The sequence below is a fragment of the Melanotaenia boesemani genome, chromosome 19 (genome assembly GCF_017639745.1).
Source record: "Melanotaenia boesemani isolate fMelBoe1 chromosome 19, fMelBoe1.pri, whole genome shotgun sequence".
Classification (NCBI taxonomy): Eukaryota; Metazoa; Chordata; class Actinopteri; order Atheriniformes; family Melanotaeniidae; genus Melanotaenia; species Melanotaenia boesemani.
Genome location: NC_055700.1, coordinates 9,545,412 through 9,565,827, shown reverse-complemented (window position 1 = coordinate 9,565,827; position 20,416 = coordinate 9,545,412). Strand labels below are relative to the sequence as shown.

At 37.2% G+C, this 20,416-nt stretch overlaps 1 protein-coding gene across 1 annotated transcript; it reads right to left on the bottom strand.

The window, feature by feature from the left end:
- Positions 1 to 2,877: 2,877 nt before the first annotated feature.
- Positions 2,878 to 15,105, bottom strand: aif1l (allograft inflammatory factor 1-like). The gene is made up of 6 exons (XM_041969698.1): positions 14,968 to 15,105; positions 14,722 to 14,783; positions 12,901 to 12,967; positions 9,330 to 9,371; positions 7,497 to 7,659; positions 2,878 to 4,449 (listed from the first exon to the last, which is right to left on the bottom strand). Exons 1-6 carry the CDS (start codon positions 14,990 to 14,992, stop codon positions 4,362 to 4,364), a joined length of 447 nt encoding a protein of 148 aa, XP_041825632.1. The 5' UTR covers positions 14,993 to 15,105; the 3' UTR covers positions 2,878 to 4,361.
- Positions 15,106 to 20,416: the final 5,311 nt, after the last annotated feature.

The following is a 20,416-nucleotide window of genomic DNA, read 5'->3' as shown; positions in this document are numbered from 1 at the left end:
GAAAATATTTATATTTCAGCTATGCAGGGGCGAGTCTACAAAAGTGCTGATGGGTGCCAAGCAGGAGCGCTGACCAGGAAAAAAGTGTAAAAAAGTAAAGAAAAATGTGTAAAACAAATAGCCAATGATCTATTTTATCAACAGTCGTCACATCTGGTGGTTTTAGAATTTATCACCATGGAGACAGTAGGTGAGATTATGATATATGAATTCTGCCTTATGATCTAGAACATGGTAGAGATAATTTAGAACAACATAGCAGTACATTACATGCTGCATTTACTGACCCTTGGACATCTGACGTTTACCCAAGGGAAGGTCAGTAAACAGTAAATATCTGTAGCATCGGCTCTTTCTGTTGATACGATACAGTAAAAACGGGCAAATTTCAGGCATAGCATGGTAATTAACCATTTTGAAATTATTTGAAATTTGTGATTAATTTGAAAGCTATGATTAATCATGATTCATTTATTTGAAAGCTGTGATTAAAAATTTCCATTGTTTGATAGCCCTAATATATGGAGATTTTGTGTGTGTGTGTGTGTGTGTGTATGTGTACGACCAAAAAGAAAGACTGTACCCCAAAACACATGGCACTGTAAAGACTGCAAAAAAGAAAAAAAATGTAGCTTGCGCTATCAATCTGAAAAAAAAAAATGTAGTTAACTACACCAAATATATTGTTATGCCTTTTTCTAAATTTATGATAATACTACATTTCTGGTAAAATATAAATGTCTATTTTCTTATTTGACTTTTTTAAATAACAGGATACATTCTTTTTAAATTAGAAATTACGGGGGCGTGGCTCAGTGGGTAGAGTAGTCGTCATGTAGCCTGAGGGTTGCCGGTTTGATCACTGGCCTGTCATGTCGAGGTGTCCCTGAGCAAGACACCTAACCCCAAATTGCTTCTTATGGGTCGTAGTTGAGCACCTTGCGTGGCAGCTTCCGCCATGATGCGTGAATGTGTGTATGAAAGGATGAATGTGATGTATAATGTAAAGCGCTTTGGGTATCATTCCAGGTACAGTAAAAGCTCTATATAAATACAGACCATTTACCTATCCTACTTTCTTAATTCGCTTCATATTCATAACTACAATGTGATTTTCATGCAGTCACAAGTTTTCAAAGGAGGTTTCTATATCTGTTTATTTTCTTAATCAGAATATTAAAAAGGTAGGAATACAAAAAGAGGTAATGGAAAGTATAGTGTATTAATTTCTTAATAATAATAATTATAAAAAATAAGATAAATTAAGGATGAACACTAATAAAATATACTGGATTTTAATTAGTGTGTTTGTGGTCTACTGGCAGAATCACGGACCTCCTCCAAGCGCTGCTTGGAGCAACAGTCTGGCTCTGAAGGAGCTCTGCAGAGCTGTCAGTGCTCGTGGGGGAACAGAGCTGATCTGTACTGAGATGCTTCAGTGCAGCAAGGGACTCAAACTGACGTCGGATCGTGCAAGTTACCAAGTCTGACAAAGGCTGAAATTGCGACGTGTTTGATAGGTAAGTTTTACCAATCACTCATTGACATAGTTACACATACAGCATGATTGTAGCCCTTCCATCAGCAGTCATGGGATCTCTTTTGATCATTAAAATTAGGAGCCACACTAACTAATTATCTCGTTGAGATGATGTTATCCCGTTATCGCGAGAAAACGGTCCTCGTTATCTCGAGATAATGTTAAAAAGAAGAAGAAGAAGAAGAAGAAGAAGAAGAAGAAGAAGAAGAAAAAGAAATATAGCCGATGACGGCCGCTCTCGGCTTCCGTAATCGAGGGAACGAGAGAGAAAAGGGTAATATTTTTGTATGACACTGACACATTGGCTTTGAGTGTCCAGTAGATGGCAATGTATGTGAATTAAAGAAGTTACAGATAAGCAGGGTAAACGTCTGCTTATGTGATTATGTGTTGATAGTCAAGAGCGAAAAATATAAAGTAAAAAAAAAGAAGAAAAAACTAACATATATAACAAATTAGCTTAATCTAATGAATGCATGAAGATATAGTGGTTACAGAAGAAAAGTGTGAGTGAAGTGTGAATAACACAAAAAGCTGTACACACTTTAAGTCCTGGAAATGGTAAAATAAATGCAACAAAATGTATAAAACGGATTACATTTTAATAGAAGAAACCCTAACATGGACTGAGAGTTAGTGTTACCTTTTACACATTTTCCTTTTTTCTCAGAGAATCATAGCACTGTCCCAGTCTTTTCCCTCTACTGTGGCTACGTAAGCTGCTGGCAGTTCATTACATGCAGCAGTGGTTATCATTTTAATTACAGAGGTGCTTATTATAATCCTACTGGGTCCGCCTGTTAGCATGCTTGTTAAAGTCTTGCTTATTATCCTCTCTGGTGTTCCACACCAAGCAGCTGCTATCTTAAATTAGAAGTAATATGCAAGACACTTTCAAACCCATTTAAAGGACTGTTTGCTATTTACTTTTTATTGGAAACATTTTATTGCTCAAGTGCATACATTCACTCATACACATCAAATGAAAGCTCAAAAGAATGGAAGCAACAGAACATTAAAAGAATGACTTGATGAGAAGTGGGAACTAAAGACTCACTGTATCTTGTATGTGAGGGAAATAGATGATGGTAATTTATTATACAGCTTGTGATTTGCTAAACAGATAACATCACTTACTGGCACAAAACGCCCAAGATGTTGTTGTTATGCGATATGGAAACTGAATCAAAAACTTCAGGGTCAAATGAGATATGGTTTTAGACTGTGGGGCCCATTGTAAATGGATGATATTTTAGCAAATTGTATTTATACTTTAAATCTCTTACTGTTAAAGCCTACAATGTGTTAAGATAGAGCAATGCACATGTTTAACAGGCCAGTGGAAGAAGAACTTTAATTCCTTTGGTGTTTGCAAACAATGTATATCTTAACACTAAAACATGTCATGACTTAAAACAATGGTGTAAAACATGTAAAAGTATCAATATCACAATAGTTAGTAGTGCGAGTTACAAGAAATTTTACAATGGACATAAACAGAGAGGCACAAATTACAGAAATTATGGGATAAAAAAAACCCAAAAAACAAACAAAAAACAAAACCAATAAATCAAAATCAATTTACAGGAAAATGGTTGAAAAGACCAGACAGATGAGACAACAAAAGGGGAAAAAGAAAAATCAAAGACAATTTTCTGATAGATTGAATACTTTTAGTGAAATACAAAATAATTAGAAAATGGATGAGAAAAAAACCCCAAAAAAAACAAAAAAAAAAAAAAAACCCCCCAAACTACATAAAATTGAAGAAACATTTGTGAATTTCATTCAGAAAAATGATGGAAAACAAACAAAAACAAAAAAATCCTCACAAATAGAAATAAATGATCATTACACCTATTTTACCAATTATGAAAGTTTATTAACTGCAGAAATAAAATACCTTAGAACTTATAACGAATACTATTGTGCTCTTCCTCCTCCAAACCGTGTTTAATCTCTACAGTATTTGCAAGTTGAGGCACTTGGAAAGAACATGATTGTACTTTGTGTAGCATGCTATGTACATTTTCTTTTGCTTCTGTGCCAGTAAATCACACTCCTTCCAAAAGCAGGTGCTTGTCCTCACAGATCTAAAACCAGGTCCATTTTTCTGGTCATCAAGCCTCATACTGGAACCCAAAGTCCAACAGTAAAAGCAAGCTCCTTCTCTTCGGTCAATTAGCATGAGTAAAAATTTAAAACTCATACAGTAGCAATGCACCCATTTCCAAATGTTTATCATTTCATGATACCTAAATGACTGATTCCAGATCTGTATTTGGGCTCCAGGGACCGGTGATCTGGAGGAAATGGGCTGGTCCGGTATTCTCTGGCACCTGATCTAAGCATTTGCTGACCAAGATTAGCCTGGCAGCTGTCCATGCAAGACTACTGCGGATAGTTTAAAAAAAATGTGCTGGAAAGAGAAAAAAAAAAAAAGAAAAAAAAAAAGCTTTTTGTCTTGTGCTTGTCTAAAAGCATTCTACCCTCTACTCTCATGCTATTACCTAAATGAAATCTGAATTTTCCCTTAAAAGATATCCATGAAATGCTTAGTAAAAAAGTAACAATCTGATTACATGTACGACTAATGCTATGTTTGGTTTAAAAGAAAAAAAAAAAAACATGAATAATATTCACAGTCAAACATCATTTAGTGAGTTTTAGGCTCCGTCTTCCAAATGACAGGAACCACACACATATATTCACAAAATAACATCCTCGATCACTGGTCCCACATTAATACAACACTCCACGTTATTCCAAGGAAATCACAGATGGTCCCTCGGCTCCGCAGTCTGGAGCCTGACGTCTACACTTAAGGCAGGCTAGCAATGTCCCGTTTTGGAGGGGGTCCTTCTGGCTTGCAGGGGGTGCCGTTTGCTTTGTCCTCAAAAACCAAAACTCTGACGAGAGAAAAGAGGCATAAAATAGTTTAAATATTACTTTTCATGTTATTTTTTCTTTAAATAAATAAATAAATTACTTGCTTGAGAGGTAAGATAATGCATGCAGGTTTTTTTTTTTTAAACTGATGGGGCATTTTCTGTTTACCATGTGGAAGATGACTGCTGGAGATCCATTTGTGGGGTGGGTTGTTTAAGTTGATTATAGTTTAATACCAACGTAATCTTCAGTTACTCCAGTGTAAAGTAGTAGGTCTGTGGTAATGACGTAAGGCGATGTTAACTATGACATCACTGAGTGTGATGACAAAACACCACATGCCATCCACTGTGATGTTTATAAATGTACACCTCCAAGTAAGCACATTAATTTTGCAAAATATGATTTTTTTTCAATTAATACCAATTTTCTTGGAAAGTACCATTTCAGGTTTTGTAAAGGCTAGAAAATATCTATCCTGGAACCAAAATACAATTTATGTTTTTTTTATTAGTTCACTTATTTATTTACTTACCATTGTTACCTTTTGGGGATTAATGAAGTCCCCCCAATTTAAGACACAAAAAATATCTCCATGTTAGAAACTAGAAAAACCTTGTGTTTAAAACAAAATGGTAAATAAATATGAATAATTTTCTAGTGTAATAACCAATTAATTCATGAAAATAAATTTAAAACAACTTAACAAGGACTTTCAGCACCACGGAGAGAGGCGTGAAGACAGGAAAATGTAAATATGAGACACAGATGGTTTAAGGGTATAAACTCTGTGCACAAAGAGATATTAACTGCATTATACATAAAGCCACAGTTATAGCCAGTATAAAGAATCTGAGTTGTAAGTGGGGAAGAGGAGGACGAGAAACCACAAAAGAACTGAGGGGGATAGTGGTTTATGTCTTACACAGCAGAGTGAGTGAACTGACGGGAGCTATTCAGAGCGAATGCCTGTCTTAAATTTCCTTTTTTGGAAAACTCTGCAAAGCTGCACTAAGCCCATAAGGACCAATGATCCCAACGAGGAAACCAGCACTCAGCAACTCAAATGCTGGCACGTCACTGATAACCACTTTCACTTCTGCTTTTCCTTCACATTTACTGATAACTTCTCTGCTCCCTTGCAGCTTGAGGTCACTCCAATAACCACTGATGAAGACTGATTTGTTACACAGTGTACATAACACTGACAGCACTGATAAAAATGCCATTATGCACCATGATGCACGCACAGCTCTTACTTTCTCAAAGGATAACCACAGTTTATGTCCTGATCACTTTCCCCTATTGCTACTTGTTAACTAGTTGCTACATGCCTTACATGTCTTTTAAAACCATACCAGATCAAGTTACAATAATTGCTTCTCCTTTTGTATTTGTGTGTTGCCCTCATACTATGCATGTGCAATTGTGGAGCCTGGCCTAAACTAATTTCCTGTAGTTGGAACAAAATCAATTGTTGTCCTACCAAACTCTTTCAATAACACGATTAATGTGCAGTTTTCTGCCCTTTACTTCTCCCGCCCATTTCCTCTCTTTTTAATAAGACAAAAGCAGAACCACACAAAGTAGATTTTGCAGAGCATGGCTGTTATCAGCAGGGCCAGCGGGCTGCAAGCTCTTAAAAAAAACAAAAAACAAACTCAACCACCTAGACTAGGGCTGGGCCTAAAAATAAAATCTCAGATTTTTTATAACCAAATCCGATTTCAATCGATTTTTTTTCTTTTCTTTTACAAAACATAAATAAACTTAATAAAAACATTTGTTTATATAAATGAATGCCAGCAAAAATAAAGCATATAATGTCATAGCTTTTCCACCATATAAACGACTTCATATCTTACATTGAAATATGCGACACAATGCTTCCGTGATCTCTTTCCACTGCAGGAATAATTCCCCTGATGAAGGTTGTCTCTTAACTAGGGTTTGTGTGTTAAGTTGACTTCTACATCTCATAGAGAGCAGCATTTCTCACTGCAGTTATACGCACAGCTAAATCCCAGGCGTGAGTGAAGGGTCACTTCACTGAAAATCTGTCAGACAACCACCGTTCTGGTGTGGAGGGAGGGCTGATTTTCATAAAAATAAATCTCCAGAAAAGGAAAATTCGATTTATCGATTTTATTGATTAACCACCCAGCCCTAACCTACACTATGTCAAAAACTGTTGCAAGTAAATTGATCTTAATGAAGCTGAGATTTCACCTGCTGCGTAAATTTGGTGGTCTGTAATTTGCTAAACAAAATGTGATCACTGGTATACCATTCTTGTGGTGGACACATAACTAACATTTCTGGAAAGCAGAGATTATCTTACTAGAATGCTAGCAGGTGGGGAGGATGCACAGCAGGGGATGAGACATTTATAAATAGCAGGCTGTGGGATTATGGAATACACTTTCAAAAAACTGTTAGGGGCTAAAGAGGAAACATTATGCATTTTCTCCTCTGGGTGGTTTTGGGATTATGAGATTTGTCTTCTGAGGGGTCCAGCCAGCTTAGTCTAGTAAAGCTGACATGCAGCAGCCATGCTGACTCTGGCTTCTCCAAGCTGACCCAGTGCAAGGTTGCTTTAAAAGGCCTACAGACTACATTACCCAATTTCAAACCAGACAAAAATATATGACCTTATCCAACATTAAATATCAACAGAAACCTAATAATAGGTTCTAAAGACCTAATTGCTATTGAGAAAGATGAAATTGTAGAAAAGGATCATATTGGTTTTAGGAATTCTGTCAGCTCTATGTGGCTGTTGGTGGTTAATCAGCCTATAATCAGATACTTAAGCGCATGATCCCAGCTAAAGATAAGGGCGTTGACTATGGATAGGCTTCATAGGTTGGTTTTGTTGCCATGGCAACCAATATCAGTAGTGACATCATCGCACGTCATCCCTATGCCCCCTGCTGATAGATGAAGCAGCTGACTGACAACAGTAACCTCCTTTCCAGAGATACAAATATACACACAATGAACCAGCAGATGTTTTACATATAATTTCACTTTTTTTTTTTTCTATCTGAAACAAAGGCTTACTTACAATTTCAGGACAGCAGAGCGCTTGCCGAGCATCATCTTGACAAAGTCCCTGTAGTTGATGGTATTGCTGCTGCCACCCGTCACCTCAACAATCATTTTTTTCAACTCCAAGTGTGTCTTGGGTACTCCGAGCTTCTCCATCATTCGCTTCAAACCCATCAGATCTGAGAAAAGGTGAAGCACACAGTTACATCCACAATCAGGGTGGAGAATATGAGTTAGCATCAAAATCGACACTATAATAAGGACAACTTTGAGAAATTTAAGGTTTAGTTTTGTTAGTTGAATGGGCAACAGTGTGCATAACAGTGTAATAAACATTGTGTCCCCCAGGTTTATGGCCTTAAACCTGATGGGTTCCCCCTAATAAAATGGTTGGAGTAATAGTTGATGACAAATAAATTGTCACAATATTACTCAGAACCAAAAACCCCATCAGTTCAACCTTGTTTTATACTTTGTACTGTTCCCATACCTGACTTATTGTGTGGAAGTTTGGGGGAGCATATACAAAACAAAAACAAAACCCATAAACATCATCCAGAAAAGAGCACTAAGGACTGTATGCAATGCTCAGTACAGACAACCCACAAACCAACTTTTTGTCAATTTGGGAGCACTCAAATTCAGAGATCTAGTCGATTTAAAATAACACAATTTATGTACTCAGTAATTCGTCAAAAAGTACCACAAAGTATGCAGGGGTTATTTCAGATGAGGGTGAGGTACAAGCATGTTTTGGTTTCTCAATGTTTTATTTTATGATGTTTGATAGTTCATCCTTGATAGTTGTCACTGGATGGAGAGAGAGCAATTCATAAGATGTGGCTCACCCTCCTCCACCTTCTGCTGTGTTAATTAAGTGGCTCAGAAGAGGAAAAATAAAACTTACTGTGCCTCCAGAGAGGTTCAAGACTTTGCAGTTACTGTGGTTTTAGAGGCAGATGGGGGTATTGAATTTGTTTTAAGTTGCAGTTTGTGTGACTACATCTCTCTACAACCCACACCACAGACCTTGGCTAATTTGTTCTTTTATGTCACAGAAGAAGAAAGATAAAAAGGTTCAAGGTTTAAATGTCTTTAATCCCTAAGAGAGCAATTTGGTTTACAACTGCAGTGATAAATAAACATAAAACACTAAAATGAATCCACACTAGACTGGGTTTACATTAGATAATAGTGACAAACATGATAACAGCAGGAATAAATGACTTTTGAAATGGCAGGTTTGTCATCATAGCAGGGAATGATGGCTCAGATCAATCAAGATAGATCAAGCTTTTATTAAAGAATTGACCTTCAAGGGACTTTATTTCTGCTCCCATGTTAACAAGCTAAAATATCTATACTGGTTGCATGATACACACACCTCAATCATGGCATGAGTTGCACAGAAGTAGCATACCTTGAGTAGTTTGGTAAGAAAAGTGTAACCAATGTGGCTCTCAGCAAAATATAAAGTAAAAATATTTGTTGGTCCTGAAGACAAACAAACAAATAAATAAATAACACTGGCAAAATTGATCTAGATGACATTCAGCAAGTTTTAGGACTTGCAAACAGGCTTTATATCCACTGTGACACCAGAGTTCACCTCACACCTGCTGAAAGCCAGTTTAACATGCTTCACTGTAGTGTATAGACTCCCTTCACACCCAGTACACAACCATGACACACGAGCCTGTTCAGGTCCTGTGCTCACAGAGGCCAGACGGTCAGACAATACACACAGTATTAATTACCGCTCCCTACTGTCAATGATGCACATGGGTCAGATGTGCTGACAGTTGTTATCTGAGGTGCATCTGGTGTTTTAATGCTGGTTATTACTCACCGATGTCTCCTTGGTCATTCAGGTCAAACTCAGCATATTTATCTGCAAAACAAACACACAGAGGATTGTTATCAACTGTGGTAATTCACTCCCACCTCACACACCACATTCTCTAATACAGCAAAACACTCAGCTGGCATCTGCCACATAGGCTAAACAGTTAACACACACTGTCTACATCAGTTTTACACTTTGCTGACAGCAGCAAACGGAGCCATAAGCAGCTGATACAGACAGGTGGGTGTGTTTTGCATGTCTGTCAGCAAGGAGGCAAAGCACAGCTGGGCCAACATTTGGAGAAGGTTAAAGAAAATGGTCTAAAAGCTGAAAGAGACATTTACGTTCAAATAACAGTTCAAGATGTAAGCAATAAATTTAAGTTTGAAGACATTATAAAGGCAATTATCCTGCATCTACGTAGCAACTTTGTTTTTAATTTCAACAGAAGCCTGTATTTAATACTGAAATCATTTGACAAATAAAACATTAAGTTACATGTGATTGCCTGCCAACAGACTGCTAAACTATTAAGTTAAACTATTACGTTTAACTTAAACTACTTAAACAGAGTAGTTTAGACTTAAACTATTCTGTTTCAGCTCAAGTTGTCAGACAGCTAAAACTTAATAATTCTGTAGGGCAAGTTAAGTAAAAAACAAAACCTCGCACAATGTGAAAATTACCAGTAGAAACGTGTTAAATAAAACCAGATTTGTAACTTCAGAGAACCTTAAAATTAAATTTTAAAACACTTACAATTGCATTTGCATCGACTTATAAGAAATTACTGAAGTGCCTGTTTACATGCAATAGTAAACAGACATTTTTGTGTTTCATCAGAAATGTCCCTCATTTCTCTTTTCCTTAGAAGACCACTTTAGTCAGATTACACTTGCTATTTCTGTCCCACAATGGGAGCTCTGTGTGTGTGTGTTAGGAGTAAGAGAGAGAGGGAGCTTTGTTAACTGTGAGAACCCATGGGAGAGGGACAGGACAATGCCAGTCCTGTTCATAAACTCTGAGGAGTGGGCCTCCACACACACAGACACACACACACCACATTTTGAGAGGACCACTTGTGTAGTGCAGCCTGTTGATCATCTGCAGCTACAGAAAAAAGCTCAGCTGAACAAAACTCAAATCCTCAGTGTTTCCTCCTGACCTAGTTTCCTTTGGAAAGTTCTGTAACTAAACGACTGAGACACCACATTTTAAACTTATGGTTTCTCTGACATTCACAATATTTTGATTTAATCAGAGTGTTTTGTTGGTGAGTTTATCCTCTGTCCCAACAACTTCAGCAGGTTTCAACTTAAGGGGCTGTTTGCGTAAGACAATCTGATAAAATAGCAGATGATGACTTCAGCGATTTCCTCTGCCACTCCAGCCACAGATAAGAAGTTTTTCCTTGCTTTTAAAAGACAGTGACCCCCCACAGTAGAAAAGAGCTTCAACACAGACAACTTAAGAGTTAAAAACAGTAGCTGTGACTCAGATAAAGATAACAGTGTGTAAGAGGAAAAATTAGGACGGCACTAGAAATCACAAGTCTATTATGAGGTGCATCAGGTGGCTGAGTGCACAGTGATGACGGATGGTTGTTTCCTTGGCAGATAATATTTTTTCCCCAAGGTTTCACCTGCAGAATCACTTTTGTATTTTTTTTTTCCTTCTTTTTTTTTTTTTTTTTTTTTTTAACTGTTTGGCTTCATTCATTTTACTCCGAAATTTAACAGCAGGTCACCAAACAGTCTCAAATCTCAACATAAAGTGCTACAGATTACAGGACAGAAGAATATGTACAAGTAAAATCCATCTGGGAAGGAATGTGAAAAATGTGTTATTTTGGGACTGGCTTTCAGCAGGTTGACTTTGTGGAATGAAGAGAGATTAAACAATCATGCATTGCCAAGAACTTCATGATTTTCCTTGCAAGGGTTTTACTCCCTCGTTGCTGATTCCAGTGAAAGATAGCAGACACTGCTACCAGTTTTAAGTTGTGCAACTCTTGAGCTGTCATTGTAAAATTGGGCATGTTAAGTGGCGTGATGCTGTTGTGTTAGTTGTCTCAAACATTTTTGTGGTTGTTCTTCTACAACTTTTTATTTTTTTATAAATAAGACCAATGTTATAAATGCACTTATTCATTGTAAAAAAACAAAGCGATAAAAAGGAAACAGCCTATAAACTTCAGTTTTATTGAGCATAAAGTTAACAGGTGTGGCACTTTATGGCGACAAAGTTCAAACTGGAGATTAATGGCTTGCACACTGCAGTAGTGCAGGAAATTAGGCCGAACACGAATGGATCTATGAAACTATTTAACAGCGGTCTCCACAGTCCTGATTGAGCCCTATAGTTTCTACTGAGTCACACTAGAATGACAATGAGAACCAGGCCTGTTGTCTTAGTTAACAATGCATGTAGGTTTCCAAAACAAAGGAAAACAAAGAACTGTTAGTTTCATGTTTCTTCATCCAGCATTTCATTGCTTTCATTTTGCAAAAATATAAAAATTTCTAGGCAGATATCCAAATCAAAATGTGGTACTTGTAATTGTGTCAACATTAATGGATAAAATCCTCCTCTTAAAATAAATAAACTAACTGATTAAAAAATGTATGATAGAAAATAATAAAAGGCTATATACACTATATATTCATCATGTTAACAAAAGCAGTTACAAGGCAAAAAATTAGATACATTTTGAAAATTTACCAGTTGTTTATTTTGTCCATCTACTGGTCTGTCTATGCTGCGTAAAAATCGTAATATTACATTTTTTTAAACTCGTAATCAATTCTACTTTTATTGGAGATTTTAATGGATATTCAAATGTAAAATTTCTTAACATGTTATTTTAGAAGTGTATCAATACATTTATACAATTATCCATGATTAGAAGATTTGTTTTGATTTGATAGGTGGTTCAAAGCTGCATTAGGATGCTGACTTTTGGGTCACTGGGCCAGTATAGGAAAATATAGAAAATAAAAACAGCAAATCTCCTGGGATTTCAGTGCTTGGTCCTCTTTCTGTTTAAAAATTACTGCTCTATTTCCTCCAGCAGGCTTGAACTCAAAAATAGGACATGGAAATATATTTCCCATTTCAAGGGCCTGCACCCCTTATTAGAACAAACAGCCATATGTTGCTCTGTTATAAAAATTACTTATAAAATGTCCATATTACGTTGATTGAGAAAGTGGACAAAGTACTTTTAAAGTATTTTAAATACCAATGAATTTTTTTTGTAAATAATGCAGTTTTATTCTCATAAAAACTAGTAGTAATGTTTTTTTTCCCTTCCCAGAAGCTATGAGTATACTCAGCAAAGTTCGGCATATTGAAACAACAAGCAAAGGAATGCCCCAGCACATTCCTCCCAGGCCACGGAGGAACTTGGCCTTTCAAATGTTTTAGAAATCACAGCAGTTGGTCTTTTCCCACAGAGAAAAACAAAATGCTCAAGACTCAAAGGGCTACTATGAGTATGTAGACTGTGAACAAATAAACAAATGTTGATGGTAGGATGGATACTAACACTGAGAAGAGGACTGGATTAACTTACTTTTGAGTCCTTCCAATTTTTCAGCCAAATCCTCTTCATCCCTGTATTTCTGGTCTTCCATGTATTCCTGAAAGGGGACAGGGTGGTGAATGAAACTGGTGCAAAAACAAAAAGTGGTTTCTATAGTTTTGATGAAACTCCTTTAATCTGTTCCAACATCACCCAAAGTTTCTTATAGGATTCAAGCAGTTACTTAACACACAATGGAGGGAGGAAGTATATTAGCATCAAGCACGTTAATCTAGTTGTGTCCTGTCAGAAATTTCACTTCATAAATGATCTTTCATATAATTCATAGTCTTAATATGTTCTTTACCTGGATTTTTGTAACCGTGTGAGGTTGCCCTCTAAATAGAACAGCTCACAAGGGGATGAAGAAGCCTGATGGGAGCTATTCTAATTAATTTATAATGATGCAATATGCCATGTGGGAGTCATCCTCCATCTCACAAAAAGAGCAAGAAACACAGAGATGGAGTTTGTTCTCTGTGTTGACCTCTGTGTGTCTGTCAAACTTGTAATTAAAGAGGATGACCGCCACAACTTGATGTTTATCAGAGAAGCCTGACTCAGCGGAGCTGAATCACTCCTGCAGACTCCCACAGGAATGTCCTCTCATAGCCGTATCTGAACAAGTGGAATGCCAATATTATCAAAGTATGTCTTTCTGTACAGAAAACGTGCCTTTTCGATTGACACTACCTTTGCATTTGTTCTACCTTTTCTTGCCTGATTTGAGCAGGATTTAGATGATCTTATAATTTAAAAACAAGAAAACATTAACAAGATTGGTTTATTATGCTTAATGCTTGCCAACTGAGGTATTTAAAGTTACTGAACACAGACTGTTCTGTGAAATTTATTAAAATATAATGTTCGAAGGGTGTTTTCAAGCACTTGGAATACAAGGGTCAGGAGTATTTGAGCTTTTAGGAATGAGTGAAGATACATCAGTGCAAGTAAAGGGATGAATTTGAAAGCAAAAGGAGAACCATGTTGTGAAACAAAATTAACTGTATGATTTGTTGACGAAAAACATAAACACAAACAGGATTTTCATGACCACAGAACGCTCTGATTCAAATCAATGGGTGTCACCCTGCAAAAACCCTGGGTTTAATCGTAGTACTGCTGTTAATTTTAGACCAATCTTTAGGAAGTAGAGGCCATTTACCTCCAATTTCTCCAATGAACGCAAAACACCAGATAACAGAAACAGGGAATGCTCTGCACTGAAATGTCTAGGAGCTCCCTCCTGAAGCGACTTGCTTTCTACAGGGTGAGCTAATGACAGGCAGTCAGTCACAGTAAAGGAGGGAAACGAGAGATTATGCAGACATCCAGTTAATCTGTGAGGACAGCCATAGTTATCTGCCTACACAAGGCTCCGTGTTAAACAAAGAGCTCAGTCAAACACCTGTTTTCTGCCTGAGGAAAAGGGCGGAGAAGACTGAGAATGGCCACAAAAGAACATGCTTCAAATGCTTTTTCTAGCAGTGACCAGGAGATCGATACTATTAGGTCAAAGGGAAATAGTTCCAAAACACATTAATGTGTGGGAGCATGCAGCCATTCATTCAACAAGTGCCATGAGACTGCAGGGGTCGGGTAAAAATCAATAAAATGCCACACCGAGGTCAGCTACAATAAACTATAAATGCTATGCGGGGAAATCATTAGTCGCATCCATTCTAAAGGAGCTTTAGTGCCTTGAAGCCTGTGGTGCACGTTCAAAAACAAGGCCAATGCCAAGTCAAGTGCACGCGACCTCAAAAAGATGAAATGCCGTTAGAGACGCTCCAATAAAGACAACAACCTTACCTTGTTTATTTCCTCCAGTTTTTGCCTTTGCTGCTCCTTCAACAACCCAAAGGCCTTCCCACCTAAAAAAGAAATTATATTAACTTGAATTGAAAGATAATAACGATGTAAGCTAAGCTTGGACTGTAGCCAGTCGGCCTTTGATGCTCTATTGTAAAGACTCAAAGCTTTTAGCTAGCCCCAGACATAAAGCAGACGCGGGGTGAAAAAAGATACAAGACATCTCAGTATCCCGATATTAATTACCTTGGACATTTTTACTTGAAGGCATCCTGGAATTTATCTGTGTGATTTAAATCCAGAAAAATAAAAAAATATTCGCGCCGCGAGGCTACCGCAACCGTCCGCCAGGGTATTACTCCTATTTAAAGATTGGGCTCAATTGGCCAGGCAGCACCGGTTTCAAGATAAACACAATTGCGATGTTAACTTCCGGTTGGACCTTTAAAAACAAAAGTTAGCTTTCGCTTCGATTTATTATGAATTTGCAAATAATACAAGGCTTCTCGTATACTACAACTACCAAATCTTTACATAGCGTAATAAAAAAAAATTCATTTAAGGAAGCAAAAAGAAAACAGAAAATAAAAGTTTACTCGTGTTCAGATATTGATGCCCAGTCTATACACATACATATATTATACAAAACCTTGTTCTTACACAGATGCAGCGGAGCAGCAAATAATAAATCAGCGAATGTGTAAGTTAAATAAATTATGGGGAGGAGGTGGGGTTACTAAGAGCTGCAGTTTTTAAATAATTAAATTCTTAATATAATAAGTTCTTAATAATGCCATAGCCTGCGGTCTAAGCTACATTAAGTCGTTTATTTTTCTATTTTCCCCTCTACATTTTAGTGCATTTTATAACAATAAATGACTTCCACGTTGATGGCATTTTTCAATGAAGAAACAGCCCTCTTATTTTGAAGGCGTAAATATCCAACGTCCGGTCTTGTTTTGCAAAAACCTGTCTGTGAGCAATGCTCTTGAAGGGAACAGGGCTATCTTGTGTCGCGATTGCCATCATGTGGCGTATTTTATAAACTGATATTAAAGGAGTGACACATAAAAAAAGCAATTATAATAAATCAAGATGATCTAATGTTTGTTAGCAGAAATGGGGTACAATGAAGATCAAACAGCAAATAGCTTCTTATGCACAGTTAAAAAAAATGTCAGTTTGCTGTTACAAATGCGATATAATTTATGCAACATGTTTATTTTTGTTTGCTTTAATTTTTAACACCTAAAAATGGATGTGCTTTCTCACCCACCACCAAACCTTAAATGATTCTGCCTAAAAATACTTATATTATAAAAGACTTATGTATGTGTTAAAAAAAATAAGGGTAAACAATATGATCATCCATTTGCCTTTAAAATGTTGAAGCCGTGTATTTACTGCTATTTGTCGCCACCCTGTGGTGGAAAGCGCTTTGACGTCAATTGAATGACGGCTTGCGTGAGTTATCGGTTTCTCTGCTTGGTTTGACATTACAAAAGACAAACAAACAGGTTGTTAGAAAACTTGATTGTAATTGAACAGCAGGAAAATGTCACATGCTGCTCATAATAAAAGCCACATTCTTGTGTTTTTTAATAGTAATGACTAAAACCTGTTTTTTCCTTTGACTGTGGTTAATACTGAAAAACAGTGTTACAAGGGGTTTTGGTGAAAAGAGAAATCAAATGTTTGTGTCATTACACAAAGTTTTATACAGATAATTTGGTATTTATCTACAGAAACAGAATTATCTGTGCATCTAAAATATTTAACTGTATAGTGCAAAAAGCTATATCTTTGCAGAACTTTGGACTTCAGATGAGAAATAGGTTTGTAGATTAACAAATCAAGACTTCTATGAGGGCTCTGCAAATGTTTGCCTTTGTGCAAAAATTAGAGCCATAACCTCATGGAAAATCAAATTCATTGGACAAAACTACTCATAGTCTGACAGATGATGTGGGAAAGACAATATGTTTCATTCGCTTATTAAGTATAAACAGGATTCTAATTACAGATCAAAGCACATTATTTTGATCTATGATGTTTTACATGGTAGTTGCACATTTCCCTTAGCAGCTGCTTCAAAGAGTTGCTTAGTTTTTTTTTTTAACTAACTAAACTTATCTTTAAAGACAGTTAAGTGTCTTTAGAAGTGTCATGCTCATTAAAGTAAAGTAGATATTGAGTGTTTTAGACTTTAATTGTGGGCCATTCTGCCCTTTTAATCCTTTTCAGATAAGCTTGACTTGTACTGCTAATTTACTACTTCGGGGCATTCTTGTTATTTTCGTCTTTATTTAGTTTTTATTCAAAAGAAAGATTTTTAAGTGAGACAGTGCCAGCAGCTTTATTAATTAGCAGTGTTGTGTGTATGACAGTTTATAATATTATTAATTCTTTCCAAACTTGCTTTAGTGAGCTTGCACGTGCATCAGTAATTTGGCTGTGGGCAAGGCCTTTACAACAACTCAGTACAAATTTGTTTTTTTTTCTTCTTCTTTTGTTGGAAAAAAAACAAAACAAAAAACAACCATTTCTGTTAGTGTGGGTAGTTAAATAAGCCCAAATACAGCTCAAAAGCCCACAACCTTAGGACTACCTTAAAAGGTGTGAAGTGAAATATTTTACCTCCACTTCCACAGTCTCCACAAAACTGAAAGCTGCTGACAAAAAAAGATGGGTGTCCAAACTTTTTAAGCCCCCCCCTCACTTCTTAGTTATCTTCAACAAAAGATAAAAATGCAAAAGCAATATTCTTAAAAAATATATGAAATATTTAATGAAATTAATCAGCTCATCTTTACATGGATGATATTTTAAAGAAACAAAAAAATTCAACCAGGGGTGTCCAAACATTTGGATGTAACTGTACCCAGAAATCTAACACATGTAGCTGTCAGAACAATGCCACAGCAGTGATCATGCCCTCCAGATACAGTGACGACATTTATAGTCTCATAATGGTACAATTTAGTCTCTGTCTGCAATAGTTGTTTTTGCTGTCACTTTATCTGTACAACCAAAGCCGAAATTTACATAAATGACTAAATGTATGAGCCTTTTATGGAGGCATACTTGAAAGTCGGTTTATGCAGTTTACTACACTGCCTTGTGTTTTATTGGAGGAGACACTCTCTACACTCAACACTGATTTAAATAAAAAGGTCCAGTGGACTTCCTCTGTAATAGTTCCAGAGAATAGACTGCACTGTACCCTTCTGTGAGCTTGCATCTACTGTTTTCTACCTTCATTAATTCAGTGTTAGATTATGGAGCTGCTTGGGTTGAAAGGTATTTTGACCTTGGGAAGATCATGGACTGGGTATAAATTGAACAGACAGCAAGTACTTTTAAATCATAAGAATTTGCCCTCCAAGATTTTTTAAACTTTCTCATTTAGCTTTTTGTTGTTGATCAGATATGTATGGCTCACATATGTTGTTTTTACATGCTGCCAACAGGTTCAAAAGGTTCAAATGTTTTTATTTGTCATTCCTACATGTCAAAAACCTGAAGAGAATGAGATTTGTCAAAAGACGCCTGGAGACTTCACAAAATATGCCAAAGAAAAATAAACACCACTATGAATAAACAAATAGGTTAAAACAAAGTGTCCAGTTAAAAAAAAAAGTTGAATACTTAAAAACTAAAGTGTATACGTTAAAACATAGTGTCAGTTAAAAGATTTGCACTGATTTGCTTAAAAGTCTGACAGCCTCAATGGAAAAAAACTGGATCTTAGCGAGGAGGTTCTGACCTTAATGCTCCTCAGTCTCCTGCCTGATGGCAAAGGGGTAAACAGTCTATGAGAAGAATGGGCAGAGTCACCCCTGCTCATGGAGGCCTGTGATCTTGCCAGCTGTTTTAACAAGCCGCTGCAGTACTTTCTTGTCCATTGCTGTGCAGCTGCCAAACCACACTGAGATGGACTGCATCAGGATGCTCTTCAACCCACACACGTAGAAGTCCAGCAGCATTGAGCTTCCTCAGGAGGTAGAGATGTTGGTGTGCTGTTTTCACTATGCTGGTGATGTTAGTGGTCCAGGTGAGGTTGTCTGAGATGTGCAAGCCCAGGTACCTGTAGCTGGACACTGCCTGAACTGCTGTGCCTGCTATGCAGAGGGGAGGAGAGGGTGGTGGTGGCTCCTCTCCCTGAAGCCCACAATCAGCTCCTTGGTCTTTGTGACATTTAAGCAGAGGTTGTTTGTTCTTTACCAGTTCAACAGTAGGAGGATTTCCTGTCTGTATGATGACTCATCGTTGTGGGATATTAGTCCCACCATGGCAGTGCCATCTGCATATTTGACATATATTGAATATTATTGAATATTACAACTCAGGCTTGTGGCTGTGCAGTCACATGTCAGCAGCGGCTCTAAACACATATCTGTGAGGAGCCTGTGTTGAGTGTGATTGGTGAAGAGAGGTGATTGTGGATCATTACAGTCTGTGATATGTTTGTAAGAAAATCCAGCACCCAGTTACACAGAGACGATTTAAACCCAAGCACTACTAGTTTGTTCACTGGGGTCTGAGGGATGATTGTGTTAAAAGCTGAGCTGAAATCCAGGAAGAGGAGCCTGACATACACATCCCTCTCCTCCAGATGAGTAAGAGTCTGGTGGACGACAGCTGCCACCGTGTGTGCACCGTTCTTCCTGTATGCATCCTGGTGAGGTTCCACACTGATGTTTATGATGTTCCTCGTGTGGGCCATCACCAGCCTCTCAGAGCACTTCATGATGACAGATGCTCTGTGGGTTGCCACAAAGACTGCTCTGCACTTTAAAAACAGCTGGATTTAGCTATGTTTATACCAACATAACTTAAAAATATATCGTTAAAGCTGTTACATAATAACAGCTTGAAGCAATGCATCCTAGAGAGATGTAGCTGGATACTTTGATGTCATTGCAGTAAGACAACATTATGATGAAACTTGGTTCAGCAGCATTCCACATTGCAGCATGGCATGAAATAAACAGTTGTCTTATGATGCCAAACAGATATGATATAAATGATTGTAGTTAGTCAGCAGAGGTTGAAAAGACTGCACAGCAACCAAGGGAGGCAACCCTTTTTCCGTCTGTTGGTCTGCCTGAGGGAAGGGTGGAGAAAAGTGCACGAGTAGGTGGGCTCTGGAAATGCACCTGGCACTTCTGATCTGATTATCCACTATGATCTTTTAGCAACCCACTGCAGAATGTTCCTGTCTGTCAGTGTGCAGCAGTATGTTAACACAACCTTTGTGTGGTTATTTTCTTTTTCCACAACTTAATGACTATTTCCTCACTTGTTTTTGTTTTTTGGATCATGTTAATATTCTGAAGTGGTTTGAGTGATCTAAAACTCTAGTTGTGACATGCAGAAAGCTTGTTAGTAAATTTGTTTTAAAGAAAGGCTTTTACTGTGATGAAAGAGAAGGGATGTGAATAATTTTGGACATTATTAGTGGAAAAGTATAAAATAATCTCTTAAGGCAATGGTCACATGCTATTTCCAGTCAAAAACAATTCTTTAATAGTGTAAAAATCAGTTTATGTAATTGGAGTGTGTTTAACTTGACTTCAGTGCTTCAAAATGATAAGCATGGCAAGTTGGTGTGGCATTTAGTTCTATTGCCTCATGACTAGAAGGCTCTTGAATCTTGCCAGGTGCCTCTGTGTGTCTCCCAGTGCCACTTTAA

Bases quoted from the DNA above. Each gene is read 5' to 3' on its own strand.
- aif1l (XM_041969698.1), bottom strand. From the start codon at position 14,992: ATGCCTTCAAGTAAAAATGTCCAAG. The intron at 14,784-14,967 runs GTAATTAATATC...TTTCTTTTTTAG, and splicing joins TTCAAGTAAAAATGTCCAAG to GTGGGAAGGCCTTTGGGTTG. The intron at 7,660-9,329 runs GTGAGTAATAAC...ACCTTTTCTCAG, and splicing joins GAATGACCAAGGAGACATCG to ATCTGATGGGTTTGAAGCGA.